We start from the raw sequence: 21,813 nt of genomic DNA, 5'->3' as shown, positions 1-21,813 counted from the left end.
CTTGTCAACACTTCTTACAAAAACAAGTAGGGATGAAGTCAATCTCTCCTCCATTTTGAGCCATGAGAGATTGACATCCATTTCATTAATGTTAGCTCTCTGTACATTTAAGGGCCAGCCAAGCTGCCCTGTTCAGAGCCAATTGTAATTTTCCATTTTAAAGTTCCTCTTTGTGGCACCTGACCACACTACTGAACAGTAGTACAGGTGTGACAAAACTAGAGCCTGTAGGACCTGCCTTGTTGATTGCGTTGTTAAGAAGGGAGAGCAGTGCTTTATTATGGACAGACTTCTCCCCATCTAAGCTACTCATGTATTAATATGTTTTGACAATGACAGTTTAAATTTTGTATTTATTTTTTATTTAACCTGTTGAGGACAGACGTTCCGCTAGCGGAACCCTGTTCCGCCTGCGGAACCCCTAGCCAACAGCCAATGGCATCGCACGGCGCGAAATATAAAACCAACTAAAATACCACAATTCAATTTTCTCAAACAATCAACTATTTTACACCATTTTAAAGATAAGACTCTCGTTAATCTAACCACATTGTCCGATTACAAAAAGGCTTTACAGCGAAAGCAAAACATTCGATTATGTTAGGAGAGTACATAGACACAAATAATCACACAGCCATTTTCCAAGCAAGCATATATGTCACATAAACCCAAACCACAGCTAAATGCAGCACTAACCTTTGATGATCTTCATCAGATGACAACCCTAGGACATTATGTTATACAATACATGCATGTTTTGTTCAATCAAGTTCATATTTATATCAAAAAACAGCTTTTTACATTAGCATGTGATGTTCAGAACTAGCATACCCACCAAAAACTTCCGGTGAATTTACTAAATTACTCATGATAAACGTTGACAAAATACATAACAATTATTTTAAGAATTATAGATACAGAACTCCTTTATGCAATCGCTATGTTCGATTTTAAAATAGCTTTTTGGCGAAAGCACATTTCGCAATATTCTGAGTACATAGCTCGGCCATCACGGCTAGCTATTTTAACATCCGCCAACTTCGGGGTCACCTAAACTCAGAATTACTATTAGAAAAATTGGATTACCTTTGCTGTTCTTCGTCAGAATGCACTCCCAGGACTTCTACTTCAACAACAAATGTTGTTTAGTTCCAAATAATCCATAGTTATATCCAAATACCTCCGTTTTGTTCGTGCGTTCAGGTCACTATACAAAGGGTAACGCGCGAGTGTATTTAGTGAAAAAAAAATTCTAAATATTCCATTACCGTACCTAGAAGCATATCAAACGCTGTTTAAAATCAATTTTTATGCTATTTTTCTCGTGAAATAGTGATAATATTCCAACCGGGCAACGTTGTATTCATTCAAAGAGAGAAAGAAAAACATGGCGAGTTCTCGTGACCCCGCATCTCCAGTCTCACTGTCCCCAGGCTGACCACTTACAAACTCTGCTCCTATACTTTGCCCAGAGACAGCAGACACCCCATTCCACTTTCTGGCGGCTTTAGAGAGCCAATGGAAGCCTTAGAAAGTGTCACGTTACAGCACAGATGCTGTATTTTCGATAGAGATGCAACAGAAGGACAACAAATTGTCAGACAGGGCACTTCCTGCATGGAATCTTCTCAGGTTTTGGCCTGCCATATGAGTTCTGTTATACTCACAGACACCATTCAAACAGTTTTAGAAACTTTAGAGTGTTTTCTATCCAAATCTACTAATTATATGCATATTCTAGTTTCTGGGCAGGAGTAGTAACCAGATTAAATCGGGTACGTTTTTTATCCGGCCGTGAAAATACTGCCCCCTATCTCAAAGAAGTTAACTAGGCAAGTCAGTTAAAAACAAATTCTTATTTACAATGACGGCCTACTCCGGCCAAATCTGGACGACGCTGGGCCAATTGTGCCCCACCCTATGGGACTGCCAATCACAGTCAGATGTGATACAGCCTGGATTTGAACCAGGTACTATAGTGACACCTCTTGCACTGAGATGCAGTGCCTTAGACCATTGCGCAACTTGGGAGTGGTGACTAAACTACAATCTAGGGTTACTCCAATCAGTTTAGTCACCTCAACTTGCTCAATTTCCACATTAAATGAATCATGTAACAATTATATCAGTATCTTGGGGCACCGTGAGAACTTATTTAACAAATTACTATCTCCCGAATTAAACTCTTAAAAGATGTATTCATATCTATAGATAACAGTCACTTATTAATGTATTTTTACCTCATATCAGTCTCATTCTGAATGTCATAATATTCTATAAATCTGCACGAACACTAGTCTACATGATGACTCAGCTTACACAAATTGGCTTAATTATTTATTTACTAACTAAATAAATAATTACACAAAAATACATAAACACACAGTATAAGTTGAATTGATTACTAACATAATGCAATGAAAAGTCCCTAGTGGACTAACCCGATATGACAGCTGGTTACACAATGAAAGGGGTGGGGAAAGAAAGAGTGGGAGAAGGAGAGACAAAGGAATTAAACTATCGTGCATACAGTTGAATAATACGCTCATCGTAAATATGTAAACCTGACCCCTTGAATGTGTACACTTTCAGAGATACAGTTATTTAGTTATACCATCCTTAATGATATCACAAAACAACTTATTTGACATGATTATTGTTTGGAGCCCCACCAACCATTTCCCACATTTTTTATGAAGAAACATTGTTTCATTGTCCACTTTTGGATGTTGGAGTTTTGACTGCAGATTCTCTCTCAACACACAAAGGATTTTTGAGTTCTCCATACTGCCATACACGAGAGAGAAAGTTTACGACCGGACGTTAAAGTCCTAGAACCGGCCCCACTCTCTTTGATCCTCACCCAGGAGGGAAAGTCATGATACTAACTGCAGTTCTTTGTTAAGTGTTGCAGTCATATCAGCCGCTGTGGTAGCTGACATGTATAGTGTTGAGTCATCCGCATACATAGACACAGCCAGTGGCATGTCATTAGTAAAAATGTTAAAAAGTAAGGGGCCTAAACAGCGGCCCTTGCGAATTCCTGATTCTACCTGGATTATGTCGGAGAGGATTCCATTAAAGAACACCCTCTGTGTTCTGTTAGACAGGTAACTCTTTATCCACAACACAGCAGGGGGTGTAAAGCCATAACACATACATTTTTCCAGCAGATCGATAATGTCATAAGCCGCACTGAAGTCTAACAAAACAGCACACACAATATTTTTATTATCAATTTCTCTCAGCCAATCATCAGTCATTTATGTAAGTGCTGTAAATGTTGAATGTCTTTCCCTATAAACGTGCTGACCAACTGGCAAGTATCTTTACTGACATTTTCAACCTCTCCCTGTCTGAGTCTGTAATACCAACATGTTTCAAGCAGACCACCATACTTCCTGTGCCCAAGAACACTAAGGTAACCTGACTAAATGACTACCGACCTGTAGCACTGCTTTGAAAGGCTGGTCATGGCTCACATCAACACCATTATCCCAGAGACCCTAGACCCACTCCAATTTGCATAACGCCCCAACAGATCCACAGATGATGCAATCCCTATTGCCCTTTCACACCTGGACAAAAGGAACACCTATGTGAGAATGCTATTCATTGACTACAGCTCATAGTGCCCTGAAAACTCATCACTAAGCTAAGGACCCTGGGACTAAACACCTCCCTCTGCAACTGGACCCTGGACTTCCTGACGGGCCGCCCCCAGGTGGTAAGGGTAGGTCACAACACATCCGCCACACTGATCGTCAACACGGGGGACCCTCAGGGGTGCGTGCTCAGTCCTCTCCTGTACTCCCTGTTTACTCATGACTGCACGGCCAGGTATGACTCCAACACCATCATTACATTTGCCGATGACACAGCAGTGGTAGGCCTGATCACCGACAACGATGAGACAGCCTATAGGGAGGAGGTCAGATACCTGACCGTGTGGTGCAAGGACAAATGCCTGTTATGGCAACTGCTCGGCCTCCAACTGCAAGGTACTACAGAGGGTAGTGAGTACGGCCCAGTACATCACCGGGGCCAAGCTTCCTGCCATCCAGGACCTCTATACCAGGTGGTGTCAGAGAAAGGCCCTAAAAATTGTCAAAAACTCCAGCCACCCTAGTCATAGACTGTTCTCTCTGCCACCGCACGGCAAGCGGTACCAGAGCGCCAAGTCTTGGTCCAAGAGGCTTCTAAACAGCTTATAACCCCAAGCCATAACACTCCTATAGATATAGATCTAACGAAATGGCCACCCAGACTATTTGCATTGCCCCCCTCCCCCTCTTCTATGCTGCTGATACTCTCTGTTATTATCTATGCATTATCTGTCACTTTAATAATTCTACCTACAGTTGAAGTCGGAAGTTTACATACACCTTAGCCTAATGCATTTAAACTCCGTTTTTCACAATTCCTGACATTTAATCCTAGTAAAAATTCCCGGTCTTAGGTCAGTTAGGATCACCACTTTATTTTAAGAATGTGAAATGTCAGAATAATAGTAGAGAGAATGATTTCTTTCATATTTTATTTCTTTCATCACATTCCCAGTGGGTCAGAAGTTTACATACACTCAATTAGTATTTGTTAGCATTGCCTTTAAATTGTTTAACTTGGGTCAAACGTTTCGGGTAGCCTTCCACAAGCTTCCCACAATAAGTTGGGTGAATGTTGGCCCATTTCGCCTGACAGAGCTGTAATTGAGTCAGGTTTGTAGGCCTCCTTGCTCGCACACACTTCCAGTTCTGCCCACACATTTTCTGTAGGATTGAGGTCAGGACTTTGTGGTGGCCACTCCAATACCTTGACATTGTTGTCCTTAAGCCATTTTGCCACAATTTGGGTCTTCCACTAACTGGAAGACCCATTTGGAAGACCCATTTGCAACCAAGCTTTAACTTCCTGACTGATGTCTTGAGATGTTGCTTCAACATATCCACATAATTTTCTCCTCATGATGTCATCTATTTTGTGAAGTGCACCAGTCCTTCCTGCAGCAAAGCACACCCACAACATGGTGCTGCCAACCCCGTGCTTCAAGGTTGGGGTGGTGTTCTTCGGCTTGCAAGCCTCCCCTTTTTCCTCCAAACATAACGATGGTCATTATGGCCAAACAGTTCTATTTTTGTTTCATCAGACCAGAGGACATTTCTCTAAAAAGTACGATCTTTGTCCCTATGTCCAGTTGCAAACCATAGTCTGGCTTTTTTATGGCGGTTTTGGAGCAGTAGCTTCTTCCTTGCTGAGCAGCCTTTCAGGTTATGTCGATATAGGACTCATTTTACTGTGGATATAGATACTTTTGTACCTGTTTCCTCCAGCATCTTCACAAGGTCCTTTGCTGTTGTTCTGGGATTGATTTGCACTTTTTGCACCAAAGTACATTCATCTCTAGGATACAGAACGCGTCTCCTTCCTGAGCGGTATGACGGCTGCGTGTGTCCCATGGTGTTTATACTTGCTTACTATTGTTTCTACAGATGAATGTGGTACCTTCATTTGGAAATTGCTCCCAAGGATGAACCAGACTTGTGAAGGTCTACAATTTTTTTATGAGGTCTTGGCTGATTTCTTTAGATTTTCCCATGATGTCAAGCAAAGAGGCAATACGTTTGAAGGTAGGCCTTGAAATACATCCACAGGTACACCTCCAATTGACTCAAATGATGTCGTAGCTTATCAGAAGCTTCTATAGCCATGACATAATTTTTTGGAATTTTCCAAGCTGTTTAAAGGCACAGTCAACTTAGTGTATGTAAACTTCTGACCCACTGGAATTGTGACACAGTGAATTTGTGGAGTGGTTGAAAAATGAGATTTAATGACTCCAACCTAAGGGTATGTAAACTTCCGACTTCAACTGTACACGTACACTACCGGTCAAAAGTTTTAGAACACCTACTTACTCATTCAAGGATTTTACTTTATTTTTTACTATTTTCTACATTGTAGATTATTAGTGAAGTCATAGAAACTATAAATGACACACATTATGTAGTAACCAAAAAATTATGTAAAGAATTATATAACCAAAAAAAAGTGTTAAACAAATCAAAATATATGACTGACAGCTTTGCACACTCTTGGCATTCTCTCAACCAGCTTCATGAGGTAGACACCTGGAATGCATTTCAATTAACAGGTGTGCCTTCTTAAAAGGAATTTCTTTCCTTCTTAATGTGTTTGAGCCAATCAGTTGTGTTTGGTAAGGTAGGGGGGTATACAGAAGATAACCCTATTTGGTAAAAGATGCAGTCCATATTATGGCAAGAACAGCTCAAATAAGCAAAGAGAAACGACAATCCATCATTACTTTAAGACATGAAGGTCAGTCAATGCAGAACATTTCAAGAACTTTGAAAGTTTCTTCAAGAGCACTCGCAAAAACCATCAAGCGCTATGATGAAACTGGTTCTCATGAGGACCGCCACAGGAAAGGAAGACCCAGAGTTACCTCTGCTGCAGAGGACAAGTTCATTAGTGTTATTAACCTCAGAAATTTCAGCCCAAATAAATGCTTCACAGATTTCAAGTAACAAACACATCTCAACAACGTGTGGAGTGTTCCGAAGGGGTCCAGTCTCAGTCCTGACTTTAAATCTTCTTGAAAATGTTAGACAAGGTTTGACTATTGCTGTCAATCCGTGATTCCCAACCAAATTGAATGAGCTCGAGTAACAATTGATATATGTTGCCCTAAGAGTTGTGCAGAGAGTTGGTAGAGTTATATAAAAAAATATTTATAGTTGTAATTGCTGACAAAGGTGCTTCCACCAAGTATTAACTCTGGGGTGTGAAGACATACGCAATCTCTTTCAATTTGAAAAAGTGCAGCAGGTTGTGTAGATCTGTAGGATTTTTTTTATGTAATCCTTTTTAAGTTTAGAATGTGACAACTGTGAATGCGGTGTGTAGACTTTCACTAGGTACTGTATAATAAATATATAAATTATAATAAACATTTATTGTTTTCTGTGTGTTTGTGTGCGTGTGTACAGGCTTGTCGGAATGGCTTTGTCCAGCACCTGGAGCATCTGCTGTTCTACGGGGCGGACATGAGCGCACAGAACGCCTCAGGGAACACAGCGCTGCACATTTGTGCTCTCTACAATCAGGTGAGCTGTGTGTGTGCGCGCGTGTGTGTTTGTTAATACAAGTGTAACTGCCCTTCTTCCACCTGGTTTGATTGTGTAGGCCTGGAGGTCTCCCTGATGTCTCTCTGTTAACCTGTTCTACTTGTGTTCAAGTCTGTAGTGTCTGAGTGAATTAACTGAACCCACCACCACTCATTACTGACCTTACACACATACACACACACATCTGCTTCTCGTTACGTTCATATGAGATGTAAGTAAATCCACAATTAAATGGCAGTTATTTCCGTTAACATAATGCTTTTCCACAATTAATAGCAATTGGAGGAGAGGATCATGAGTAAGGGTGGAGAATGAGTGACAAGGGGTTAAGTCTGTCTCTCATTCCCACCACACAGCTCTCCTCCTACTCTAGACTCAATTAGACCCCAGATTTGTACAGTGGGGGAAAAAGGTATTTGATCCCCTGCTGATTTTGTACGTTTGCCCACTGACAAAGAAATTATCAGTCTATAATTTTAATGGTAGGTTTATTTGAACAGTGAGAGACAAAATAACAACAAAAATATCCAGAAAAACGCATGTCAAAAATGTTATAAATTGATTTGCATTTTAATGAGGAAAATAAGTATTTGACCCCCTCTCAATCAGAAAGATTTCTGGCTCCTAGGTGTCTTTTATACAGGTAACGAGCTGAGATTAGGAGCACACTCTTAAAGGGAGTGCTCCTAACCGCAGCTTGTTACCTGTATAAAAGACACCTGTCCACAGAAGCAATCAATCAATCAGATTCCAAACTCTCCACCATGGCCAAGACCAAAGAGCTCTCCAAGGATGTCAGGGACAAGATTGTAGACCTACACAAGGCTGGAATGGGCTACAAGACCTTCGCCAAGCAGCTTGGTGAGAAGGTGACAGCAGTTGGTACAATTATTCGCAAATGGAAGAAACACAAAAGAACTGTCAGTCTCCCTCGGGCTGGGGCTCCATGCAAGATCTCACCTCGTGGAGTTGCAATGATCATGAGAACGGTGAGGAATCAGCCCAGAACTACATGGGAGGATCTTGTCAATGATCTCAAGGCAGCTGGGACCATAGTCACCAAGAAAACAATTGGTAACACACTACGCCGTGAAGGACTGAAATCCTGCAGCGCCCGCAAGGTCCCCCTGCTCAAGAATACATAAACATGCCCGTCTGAAGTTTGCAAATGAACATCTGAATGATTCAGAGGACAACTGGTGAAAGTGTTGTGGTCAGATGAGACCAAAATGGAGCTCTTTGGCATCAACTCAACTCGCCGTGTTTGGAGGAGGAGGAATGCTGCCTATGACCCCAAGAACACCATCTCCACCGTCAAACATGGAGGTGGAAACATTATGCTTTGGGGGTGTTTTTCTGCTAAGGGTTCAGGACAACTTCACCGCATCAAAGGGATGGACGGGGCCATGTACATGGACGGGGCCATGTACCGTCAAATCTTGGGTGAGAACCTCAGCCAGGGCATTGAAAATGGGTCGTGGATGGGTATTCCAGCATGACAATGACCCAAAACACACGGCCAAGGCAACAAAGGAGTGGCTCAAGAAGAAGCACATTAAGGTCCTGGAGTGGCCTAGCCAGTCTCCAGACCTTCATCCCATAGAAAACCTGTGGAGGGAGCTGAAGGTTCGAGTTGCCAAACGTCAGCCTCGAAACCTTAATGACTTGGAGAAGATCTGCAAAGAGGACAAAATCCCTCCTGAGATGTGTGCAAACCTGGTGGCCAACTACAAGAAACGTCTGACCACTGTGATTGCCAACAAGGGTTTTGCCAGCAAGTACTAAGTCATGTTTTGCAGAGGAGTCAAATACTTATTTCCCTCATTAAAATGCAAATCATTTTATAACATTTTTGACATGCGTTTTTCTGGATTTTTTGTTGTTATTCTGTCTCTCACTGTTCAAATAAACCTACCATTAAAATTATAGACTGATCATTTCTTTGTAAGTGGGCAAAAGTACAAAATCAGCAGGGGATCAAATACTTCTTTCCCCCACTGTACATGTTCATTAGGTAAATGTATTCTATTCGACATCAAATCTTACATCATAGCATTTCTTAAATGCATTTGAGTCCTGACCCTTCTCTTGCTTGAAAAGCTTTTCACATCTCAACCCACTTGTTTCTCTACTCTCCCACTATATCCGTATTCTGAATCACCTGACTCAATTAGCGCTATGGCCTAGAATAGAATAGAATACAACTTTATTGTCCATCCAGGATGGACATTTTTCTTTGGCATCACCTTCCATTAAAGGATCACACACACATACATTCTCACATTATACACATTTAAACCAGTCAGTCCATCATGTTGCATCCACTAACAACATAGAGGACATTAATACATTCACTCACATCCGACCGCTGTCCCAACTGCACTGGATAGATAAGTACGTGTACCGATAAAATGTATTTTGCATTTAGTAGTCCAACAGCAAAAGGAACGAATTCATGTTTTGAACATGTCCCTCTATCATGTCTTATATCTCGCCTCCTCTTCATCTCTCTCTCTTTCTCTTCATCCCTTTCACATTTGGGGATTTTTCTGCAAACCGTTGAGGCGGAATCCCCATGTCTCCTAATGTTCTGTAGTTTAGTGTCTGTACACACATACACTGTTCTCCTGGTATTTAATCCTTCAAGTCGTATTATCCTGTGACAGGGCTACAATTAGAGATGGGGGAGGGGGGAGGCAGAGTGAGATAGTCAGTGAGAGCGAAAGAATACAGGCAGAATGAGAGGGGGGGGGGGGGGGGGGGTTACACGTCATCCATTTCTATTTCCAAATGAGCTTCAACGCAAATGGAGGTTATAAAATGCCAATATGTGGGATTGTTAGTTTGTTGAACGTGTCAAAATATAGAGAACATATTATACACCCTACAAATGCCGGAATTGACATCCTTCATGTTAGTTACTTTGCAAACTGGCATGAGTACAGAATTGTGTGTGTGTGTGTGTGTGTGTGTGTGTGTGTGTGTGTGTGTGTGTGTGTGTGTGTGTGTGTGTGTGTGTGTGTGTGTGTGTGTGTGTGTGTGTGTGTGTGTGTGTGTGTGTTTCTGTATACAATACTGTTCATGCATGGTTGAGCACTCTGTGGGCGAGTTGTGCAGCACATTCAGACCCTTTATCTGTCTCTCCCTTTCTCTCTTTCACACTCTCTGTTCAACAGCTTTTTTTCTTTTCTTCACACAGAATCTCCCTTCATACATGTAGCAGGCACTCTGTTTCTGTCAATATCTATTTTATTCTCTCTCTTCCTCTCTCTCTCTCTCTCTCTCTCTCTCTCTCTCTCTCTCTCCTCTCCTTACATTCTTGTTTTTAAAAGTTGGGGATTCAAAGGAGGATGTATATTGCCTTTTTCCACTGCTAGTTCAAGTAATCAAAAACTGGCTTCTGGACTATTGGGGTTACTGTACAAGTGTTCTGTCTAGTCTTTGTGTCGTATGGGAAGCATGGGACTAATAGAGATTGATCATTCCCAAGAAATTCAGAGCCACTCCTCAAATTCCTGTTCTTCCCTGTTCTTTCCCAGGATAACTGTGCCAGGGTGCTGCTGGTCCGTGGAGCCGACAAAGCGGTGAAGAACTACAACAGCCAGAGTCCCTTCCAGGTGAGACCTGTAATACATCCTCTCATCCAAAACCATTACTGTAGTTCTGACACACCAGAGCTGTGGGTTTAATTCCTTCATGGGCTACATAGTTTATCCAATATACAGAATATATACTGAAGAAGTTTTCTTATCAGCAGGTAAAACCTGGGTCAGAGATGGCAGTGTGAATGGGACTCTATTGAGAAAAACACACGTTTCAAGTCCCAAGTAATATCAAGGATGCATCTCAATAGTCTGAAGTGGCTTCCTCTACCTAACTCCTCTACTTGACTCTTCTCTTTTATCTGCATCTGAAAAGCAAGTGCTGAAGGGAATGGGCTGAGTGTCACTAGGTCACATAGTTGTGTGTGTGATGCAGTTGTAGACATCTTACAAAGTTGCATACGTCCATGGGTTAAGCTAGATATTTTGTGTGTGTCTTGCAGAGATAATTGCTTGAATACACAGAAGGCAGTGCAGCTGACACTATTGATTCCAATGAGAGTCCTGCATGAGTCACGTCTGAGTCACAAAGGAGCGTTTTGAAGCAGGCTTTTATGTAAGGCAGTCCTCGGATCCTCGGTGGCCCTCCACAGGCACTCCAGTGGCCCTCTTAATTTCTCTGGCTTTCATCAGTGGGGTTGGTCCCAAAAGTTGAACTTGTCTAATTGTCTCCTATTCTTTTCCAATTGCACTGGTTTTGTTATACTTGAAATATCTAGAGGAGACAAGGTGAAGACACAAGCAGAGTATGGCTCAGTGGGTTAGAACATGGTGCTCCCAATACCATGGCTGTGGGTACAATTCCTGTATGGGCCCCAGAAACTAAATATAGATGGCTCTATCAAAGTTGCCAAATAATTGATCAAGTAATGTCACTTATTGGGGTAGAGAAAATATGTGATAGTGTGTGTCTCTGCTGCTCTGCCTGTGTGTCTGTAGCTAAAAATAGAGTCCCAGCAGCACAATTAGAGCTCTGCTGAGTAGCTCAAAATCCCTCCTGTGTTGGCCCAGACTCTGGATGTAGGTGTTTCACAAGATTCTTCTATACAGCGTTTGCCTATTTCAACCTCACTCTCCAACTCCTCCCTTGTTCCCAGATGTGTGATGGTCAATGTCTTTATAGTTCCCTCCTCCTTTATCCCTTTCACATTTTTTTTTCTCTCGCTCTCCTCTTCAGTCTCTTATTTGATTATTTATTCACTATCCCCTTTTCTCCTCTATTCCTTTTCTTTCTTCTTTCCTCTCCCCCACCTTCCTTCTGTCTCTTTTCATTTCTCACATTTCTCTCCTTTTCTCTCCTCTCTCTCTCTCTAAATGTTCTGCTTCCTTGTCTTTCCTTTCTCCCATTTTATTTCTCCCTTTCCTTTCTCTCCCTCTCTCTCCCTCTTTCATTCTGTCACCTGTGGTGTCAGTTTCTTTCAATGTGTTGCATTCAGATGAGACTGGAATCCCACTGGACACACACTGGTTGAATCAACTTTGTTTCTGTGTCATTTCAAGTAAATTACGTTGAACTGTCTGTGCCCAGTGGGAAGTGAAATAATAAACTGGAATGAGAAACATGCAGAAGTATTCAACTTTATACTAAAGCTCCAATCGCTATCTGTCTCTCAGCGAAAGTCTACCCCTTTAGCCCAGGGCATGGGATGATGTTTATCAGTATTGAGAGACTCATGATGAGAAACAAGAACATGCAAATTCAAGAACGAGGGGAAGGGAAAGAGAGTATTTCTGCTGTCTGTCTCTGTATCTCTAACAATTCCTCCTTTCCAATTTCCTCCTGTCTTCTCCATCTTCCCTACTCGCATTCTCCTATGTGCCTGGCCCTTTAAGGATTCTCCCTGGTCTTGAATCAGAATGAATTTCCTCCCTGATTTGTTGGATATAGTTTCAGGCACAATTCTCAACCCATTCCTCCTCCCCTACCTCCTTCTCTTCCTCCTCCTCCTCCTCTCATCCACCACCATAGACAACAGTGTCTTCATGGAAACAAGGGGTCATTCCCAGCATTCCTATGCGTTGGGAACATGAAGGAGTGAGGGAGTAAAGGAGGGGGTGGCAATGAAGGCGTCAGTGGGGTGTTTTCCCCTATACATGCCTGTGCTCTACACTACGGCCTTGTGGCTTAGATGTGGTCTTTAGGCTTTAAATCACACTATAGCTATACACTCTGAGAACAATTTTTTCAAAAAGGGTTCTGCAGTTGTCCCCATAGGAGACCCCTTTTGGGTTCCAGGTAGAACCCAGGTAGAACCAAAAAGGGGTTCTTCAAAGGGTTCTCTTATGGAGACAGCCGAATAACTTTTTTTTTTCTAATAGTGTACACTTCAGCTGTAGGCTTCATTCTATACCTTCATCTCCTCACAGTGCTATCGCTCTCAGTTTACCAGTGTTAAATTATGACACCCAGTGATCTGCAATCAGAGTTATACCTATCACAATGGCTCATAAGCAATGAGGGCATGTTATGTTTAAGCAAAGAAGGTTTGTATTTTGTTATTAAGTGTTGCCCAAAGAGACTGCAGTAAACCCACCCTCCCCCTCCTCCAAATCCCTCCCTACTTCCTCTCCCAGGAATGATCTCTCCTGTAATGTAATCAAAGCTCTGTTCCTCTCACTGTACACTACTGTACTTCCACTGCCCCCTGGGGACACTATGATATTGCTCCCTTTCCTCCAGTGGGTAGGACTGGAGGTGACTTGTCATCAACCCATAGTTGCCCATGCTGCCATGTTGACCAGCTTATAGTGGCGCTGTGGTGCCATAAGGCTTTAACACTGTCATGGCCGCTTGCTGCTATATTTACATGTGTTTTTGTCACATTGATGGAGAAATGGAAATGAAGAGAAAGCGAAGAGAGAAGGAGAGAACGAGAAAGATGAGAGAGGAGAGTGAGATGAGAGAGGGGAAGGGTGAATGTGGGTTTTATGAGTCTTTCATGTGTTAAGTTCTAAATGAACCAAATAGAACTCACTGACGCTTAATAAAGCTCAAACAAAGTTTATTCACCCATTGGGTCATACAGCTGCATAAGACAAAATACATATTCACACAAGCACTGATATTTAACTCTTTATCCTATACTGAGTCTCCTCCCACATATTTGAACAGCCAATGCATCTCTGTTGCTAGACAGAAACTTAGTGATATCTGTTCTTCCTCACTTCATCTGAACTGACTTCAGCCCCAAATTGCTCGCTCCTCCCCAACTCACGGCTGTCATGTTGACTTGTACCAGACTGTGTCTCTTCTCCTCCCATAGGATCCCCGATGGCTAACAATAACATGTCCGGACAGAATGTAAACGTTATACATTCCCCTCTCTCCCTCAGTGACATGAATAAATATATTTCATATTTTCAGAACCCAACACGTCACACGGGGCTAGTGAAAAGGTCCTTCTTCCATTAGAGCCATGCTAACAAGATGCTAGAGCTGACCCACCAGCCACCACACTCTGTCTCTCTCTCTCATATGTTGGTAGCATGACCTCTCAAGCATTTCTCACAACATATCCCTATATTGCTCTCTCTAGCGACCCTTTGCTTTCTCATTCATCCCGCACTTGCTACCTCTCCTCACTTTCTTTCTCGCACATGCTATCTTCCACCACTGCTCTCTCTCTCTCACCAACTTTCACTCTTCCGATGGTGGGTGTAGGTGAGTGTGGGCATGTGTGTATGCACATTGGTATGCACGTGCGTGTGTGTTCCCGGTCATGCTAAAAGGTCTGGATTCGTAACAGGCTGCAGATGGTTAAATCCAGATAGGAATTTAGTAGAATCATGTCCGAATTGCTACACAGACACACACAATTAGTTGTTTGAATTTGTAGAGTAATGTAAAGGCTGATTTACGGACATGAAATGTGGCCCTCAAATTGCAATCCCCCTCTCTCTCTCCCTCTCACAGGTGGCCATCATCGCGGGGAACTTTGAATTGGCCGAACTGGTCAAGAACCACAAAGAGACAGATATAGGTGAGTAACCATGGTTACCCTCCTCTTTTCCACCTCCCCCTCCCACTTTTCTCTGTCTGAAAGGTATATGTTATTCGATAATAGGTTGTTGATCTTTTCTTGTGTATGATCTTTTCTTGTTGTATATGTGTGTGCGTCTTCCCTTCTGCAAGTATGCTCTCCATCACGCATGTGTGAGTGTGTGTTTGTGCGTGCAGGTGCATGTTTGTGCGTGGGTGCTAGAGAACCATGACAGGATTTGTCATTCAGTCTACTGCCCCCGCCCCCTTCCCTTCATGGGATTACCCTATCACACTGGGGAATCCAGGATCCCTCAGGTGGCATATGAGAGCAGGGTTAGGGAGGGATAGAATGACTATACTAAATCCCGCAAAAAAAAACATTTGTTTCCTTCTCCCAAAGGAATTTAAAAATAGATTTCTACTCTTTCGTTTTTCTCTGTGGGTTTATCTGCCGTGCACCCCACACCCCCCACTGCCCTACAACGGCATCATCTTTCTTAATTAAACTATTTCACATGGAGGGAAAAAGGTTAAGCGGGAGGGATTACCATCCCCAGACAAATGAAATAAAAATGAAATAAATAAATAGAAAAAGAGTGAATAGATAAATAAATAAAATAATCTAAAGATGTAATCCACAATTGTTTCCCCCCCGAGCAAGATTCCCCAGGCCTCACAGCTGCAGCGAGGGCTAGATGAAACGCAGCGCTGCAGGATTACCCCGCGTCTCTCACATCTGCCGCCATCGTCCCCGCTCCCCCTTCTCGGGCCACCCATCCTGCTCCCCACGTTCAGCATGAACCTTCTCACACCGGGACGCCGTCACACCTCGACTCCGGTGGAGCCATGAGAGCATACCGTGCCCGAACTCCGCCATTGACCATTAGCCGTTCTAGTGGAATGAAAAGGCCTGGATAACTGTCCTCTATTACAGTCCTCGTTGCTTTTACTTTCACTCTAACTCTTTCTATCTCTATCTTTCGGGTCACTGTCAGCCGTGCCTCACTGAGTCTGTAATGGGATATTTTCTTTGCTGGATTATCGGCCATGGGTTCTGCATGTTGCAAATCAGAGAAAGGTGGGTGCTCTGAAGCTCAACCACCACTCTCCTACCTCCTCTACCCTCTTCCCTGCCATTTCTAGTCCCCTTCTCGCCCGCTCCGTGTGGGCGGTAGCTTGCTATGTTGGGATACAGGTAGAATTGTGTATCTGCGGTATGGTGGGTAATTGTCTATCCTGCCTGAGCTGAGGCACTACCCTGGCATGGGTACAGAATTGATTGTGTGTGTGTGTGCCTATACAGTATTTAGAATGTGCACTAAAGAGCATTAGCCCAGAAAGAGTAATGAGTGAGTAGAGCTATGCGTCATTAAGACTCACACACCTTCACTCCCTCTCCCTCAATCCTTCTCGCTCCCTTGTTCCTGACACTGCCTAGCCTATCTTGTAACCCAACTCAACGTGCTCATGAATCAGTATAATATTGAATTACTAACATGGTATGCCCCAACACTCATATTCAATTAACTAGTCTGTTATTCAATCTCTGTATTAGACCCATAGGAGATACCAGAGAGGCAGACCAAAGCAATAGAAACAGGTTGGATAGATTATGGTGGATGGGTTATATTGCCATATAATGTATGTTTAGGTTCTTGGACTGGGTTAGTGAACACAAGGCTAACTGAATAATATAGTGACAGGATATTGTAGCGGTTTCAGCGCAAAGATCTTTTTAAGGCAGGGTTTACACATACACACACCACCAGTCCAAGTGAAGGGTTAAATCGGTTTATTTCTACCAGGTTTCGGCAGTGTTCCTTATATACAAAACAAATAGAGTAAACACTTCGTCACCAGTGGCAGGTCCTCCAATCTTGGTCGTTGGGGGGTTCCATCCTTGTTGAATGGAACCCCCCATTCCTTCCTTCCGTTAAACCTCCTTCTCCACCGTACGTTCTGTCTTCCCAATAACATCCTACTCCTTCACCTCCTGGGGTCAAAGAAAAGACAAAGGGGAAAAAAAACAGGGCGTCGTTAACCTCTATGGGCTATGTGGGACGCTTGCCTACTCAACAGCCAGTTGAATCCTGTGGCGCGTTATTCAAATACCTTAGATATGATATTACTTCAATTTTTCAAAAATATGACTATTTTACACCATTTTAAAGATAAGACTCTCGTTAATCTAACCACACTGTCCGATTTCAAAAAGGCTTTACAACGAAAGCAAAACATTAGATTATGTCAGCAGAGTACCCAGCCAGAAATAATCAGACACCCATTTTTCAAGCTAGCATATAATGTCACATAAACCCAAACCACAGCTAAATGTAGCACTAACCTTTGATGATCTTCATCAGATGACAACCCTATGACATTATGTTATACAATACATGCATGTTTTGTTCGATCAAGTTCATATTTATATTAAAAACCAGCTTTTTACATTAGCATGTGACTAGCATGTGACTAGCATTCCCACCGAACACTGCCGGTGAATTTACTAAATTACTCACGATAAACGTTCACAAAAAGCATAACAATTATTTTAAGAATTATAGATACAGAACTCCTCTATGCACTCGATATGTCCAATTTTAAAATAGCTTTTCGGGGAAAGCACATTTTGCAATATTCTCAGTAGATAGCCCGGCATCACAGGGCTAGCTATTTAAACACCCAGCAAGTTTAGGACTCATCAAAGTCAGATTTACTATAAGAAAAATGTTATTACCTTTGTTGTCTTCGTCAGAATGCACTCCCAGGGCTTCTACTTCAATAACAAATGTTGGTTTGGTCCAAAATAATCCATCGTTATATCCAAACAGCGGCGTTTTGTTCGTGCGTTCTAGACACTATCCTAAAGGGTAAATAAGGGTTGCGAGCATGGCGCAATTCGTGACAAAAGAATTCTAAATATTCCATTACCGTTCTTCGAAGCATGTCAACCGCTGTTTAAAATCAATTTTTATGCCATTTTTCTCATAAAAAAGCGATAATATTCCGACCGGGAATCTGCGTTTAGATAAACAGACAAAGGAAAAGAAAGCATTCGGTCGAAGCGGGCACGCGCCTAAGCCCATAGTACTCTGAGTGGCCACTTGCCAAAAGCGATAAAGTGTTTCAGCCAGAGCCTGCCTCGATATTGTTCAACTTTTTCCCGGGCTCTGAGACCCTATGGAAGCCGTAGGAAGTGTCACGTTATTGCACAGATCCTGAGTCTTCAATAAAAAGAGCCAAGATGAAACACTACTTCTCAGACAGACCACTTCCTACTTGAAATCTTCTCAGGTTTTGGCCTGCCATAGGAGTTCTGTTATACTCACAGACACCATTCAAACAGTTTTAGAAACTTTAGGGTGTTTTCTATTCAAAGCCAATAATTATATGCATATTCTAGTTACTGGGCAGGAGTAGTAACCAGATTAAATCGGGTACGTTTTTTATCCAGCCATGTCAATACTGCCCCCTAGCCCTAACAGGTTAAGTAGAGGCCCTGATTGGTTTCACCTGTCTGCAGTTTGGCTCTGATTACAACTGGAGACAGGTGTGGCTGTTCTGCTGCAGTCTAGAAGTTTTCACCTGAGCTGTCCATGGTCCTGCCTCTGGGGAATACTGCACGTTGCTGTCCGTAGTCCTGGCAGCCAGAAAACAAAGAAAACTCGCTGGCACATACTGTCCTGCAACCGCTGCAATGTGAATAATAAAGTGGATGAATTATAGATGGATAGAGCAGAAATAATGCTCCTCGAAGGACAAGGCATCATTCTTTAGCTCAGCCTATAGTGAGAATTCTCAAGTGTGTGTGTCTGTGTGTGTGTGTGTGCGTGTGTGTGCGTGCGTGTGTGTGTGTGTGTGTGTGTGTGTGTGTGTGTGTGTGTGTGTGTGTGTGTGTGTGACCTACATCCATAGTAATGACACAGATAATGGCGGGAGTAATGAGAATAGCATTGGAATGTGTGTAATGTAGTCAGAGAGGCTTAGGAATATCCACATGTTCTGTACAAGACATAAAGTCACAGAACCTAAATCTGAGTGAAGCGTCAATAACCATAAATGTGTGTCATGCGTGTGATTGTGTGTTCATTTGCACGTGTGCATGTGAGTCTCGCAGTGTTCATCTCTTTGAGTCAGCTGACTCTTGCTCCTCGGGAAAGCAACACACTCCGAACCAGCAACCAGGTTACCATGGCATCAGGGCTTGTGTGCTTATCATTAAAAGACTATGGCGTCTGGCTGATGCTCCAAATGGTAAGAGAAATTTGGGCAGAGGTACAATTCCCAGTTTAAAGGAAAGTTACACAGAGTGGATAATTGGAGATAAAGGAGATAGGGGTGGTGGAGAGATGTTGTAGAAAAAGTATAGTTGGAAAGGGCTAATACTATCAGGAATCAAGGAGACCCAGGTGCAGACACGTTCAATAAACAATGGTTTAATAGTCCAAGGGGCAGGCAAGAGACAGGTCAAGGCAGGCAGGGGTCAATAATCCAGAGATGTGGCAAGTGTACAGGTCAGCAGGCAGGCTCAGGGTCAGCGGCAGGCAGAGTGATCAGGCAGGCGGGTACAGAGACGGGACAGGCCAGAGTCAAAAACCAGGAGGGCGAGAAAAAGAGAGGCTGGGGAAAAAAAGGAGCTGACAGGACAAACGCTGGTAAGCTTGACAAACAAGACGAACTGGCAACAGACAAACAGAGAACAGAAGTATAAATACACAGGGGATAATGGGGAAGATGGAGACAATCACAAAGACAGGTGAAATACATCAGGGGGCGTGACAAATACTGTAGATGGAGATAGGGAGGGGAAATAAGTACTGTAGCGATAGAGAGGGATCTAGTAGAAAGATAATAGTATAGAATAGGACTTTATTGTCCATTTTCACAGAAATTCATATTTTTACTGACACAGTACTCCTGGGCCAGAAAACCGAAAGGTCGCTAGTTTGAATCCACAAGCTGACAAGGTGAACAATCGACCCATGTGCCCATGAGCAAGGCTCCAGGGTCACTGGATAATGAGCACCCTGGATGTTACCCCACTCTCCGGTTTCTCAGGGACAATTGGAATATGCCAAAAACACATTTAGGTCACAGTTAAGCACTCATCCATATCCTCATATCAATCTGACACAGCAACATAGTCAGCCACAGAGCAGCACCCCGGGAGAAGTTTAGCAGAGAGGGGTGGCAAATAAAGATGGTGAGGGGTATACGTAGATAGAGGGGGTAGTAAGTAGAGCTAGGAAGGGGGTTAAATTGAGATAGGAGTTAGTGTGCAATGTGTCCAATCGATCAGTGCTTTAGTAACTAGGCGCAAATGAATGTGTCCAGACACTCTGCTTTGGTAGATAGGTCAGTAAATCTGTTTCTTAAATCCAGTCAGTTTTTTTCCCATTCTGCCGGTAAGCCTCTCTAAGAATGATTGGCAGATGTGTGTATTAGACCTCACGCTGCAAGAGTGTGATAATCCGCCATGGTGGCCAAATCAAACACACAGATACACAATGTGTGCGTCATACACACACATGCACACAGAGACACGTGCATGCACACACACACACACACACACACACACACACACACACACACACACACACACACACACACACACACACACACACACTCAACACACTCCTTAGCACACAAATGGCCATCCCAACAAACACTCAACTAAACACACAGACAACCAAACACCCACTCAACCAATGGTCAGTGACAACATGGCATACTCATGCAGGGCGTAATTTCTTAATTGCACTTTATAGCAGTTCAAAGGAGTCTTATGTCTCCTCCTTAGTGTACTATGGTAATGCATTCTTGTCTTAATGTCACTGACTAGCTAATCCAGTCTCCCTAATTAAAGAACAAACACAGCCTGCGTGGCTCTGAGTAGCTGGTGGCACGGTTCACTGCAGCCTGTTCTACACAGCTTTTGATGAGACAGCCAGAGAGTGCCCTATAGTAATGGGATTTAGAGGAGACTAAAAACAGGCAGCCGCAGGAAGATGATAGGAAGTGGAGAGCTAACTTCCTGCTGTTGAGCGGAAGGTTGAGAAGTGTATTGTGTGTCCTAGTTTGCTGCAGTGGAACATGTGTGTTGTGGTGGGTGTGGATTAGGGTTTAATGGCAGGAACCGGGTTACAGAGATTTACCGGATTTTCCCGCCCAAACCCATTCACTTTTCCCAGGATAAATAATTGCAAATTATAATAAATAATTTATATGATCAGCATAACATGAAATGGAACTGTTAAATTATTTGCAATGTCTAAATCTGTCTTAATACGGCCTTCTCTGATCTGGACTGAAGTAAATGGCGCCGGAAGAAATAGCAGCAGTTTTACGGGCGCCCAACCAATTGTACTATTATGTGGGTTTTTTCACGTTATTTGTAACTTATTTTGTACATAATGTTTCTGCAACCGTATCTTACGGCAAAAAAGAGCTTCTGGATATCAGGACAGCGATCACTCACCTCGGATTAGACACAAGACATTCTCCAAACACCCGACAGGGCCAACATCCCCGTTATTTGCAAGAGGAAGATACGCAAGTACAGAGGACAAAGAGCCGGATGCCTGGTCAGAACCCGGAAAAGGCGAGTGGGAAAGCTGCCGTTACCGTCAATACTACTCGCCAACGTGCAATCATTGGACAATAAACTAGACGAGGTACGATCATAAAATATCCTACCAACGGGACATCAAAAACTGTAATATCCTATGTTTCACGGAATCGTGGCTGAATGACGACATGGATATTCAGCTAGCAGGATATACACTGCACCGGCAAGATAGAACAGCACACTCTGGTAAGACGAGGGGGGACGGTCTGTGCATATTTGTAAACAACAGCTGGTGCACGAAATCTAAGGAAGTCTCAAAATTTTGCTCGCCTGAAGTAGAGTATATTGTGATAAATTGCAGGCCACACTACTTGCCTAGAGAGTTTTCAGCTATACTTTTCGTGGCTGTTTATTTACCACCACAGAGAGATGCTGGCACTAAGACCGCACTCAGTCAGCTGTATAAGGAAATAAGCAAACAGGAAACCACTCACCCAGAGGCGGCACTCCTACTGG

At 42.9% G+C, this 21,813-nt stretch overlaps 1 protein-coding gene across 1 annotated transcript in view; it reads left to right on the top strand.

Moving 5' to 3' along the window:
* Positions 1-14,959, top strand: part of LOC106561908 (SH3 and multiple ankyrin repeat domains protein 2) — a 45,557-nt gene extending 30,598 nt beyond the window's left edge. Inside the window, exons 7-10 of the mRNA XM_082957618.1 lie at positions 7,008-7,124; positions 10,685-10,762; positions 14,661-14,727; positions 14,925-14,959. Of these exons, the coding sequence (XP_082813744.1) occupies positions 7,008-7,124; positions 10,685-10,762; positions 14,661-14,727; positions 14,925-14,959 (297 nt within the window). The remainder of the gene's footprint in view (positions 1-7,007; positions 7,125-10,684; positions 10,763-14,660; positions 14,728-14,924) is intronic.
* The last annotated feature ends 6,854 nt before the right edge of the window (positions 14,960-21,813 follow it).

The sequence above is a fragment of the Salmo salar genome, chromosome 11, assembly GCF_965601325.2.
Source record: "Salmo salar chromosome 11, fSalSal1, whole genome shotgun sequence".
Lineage (NCBI taxonomy): Eukaryota > Metazoa > Chordata > Actinopteri > Salmoniformes > Salmonidae > Salmo > Salmo salar.
The sequence above is the reverse complement of the archived record's forward strand: the minus strand, read 5'-3'. Positions and strand labels throughout refer to the sequence as shown.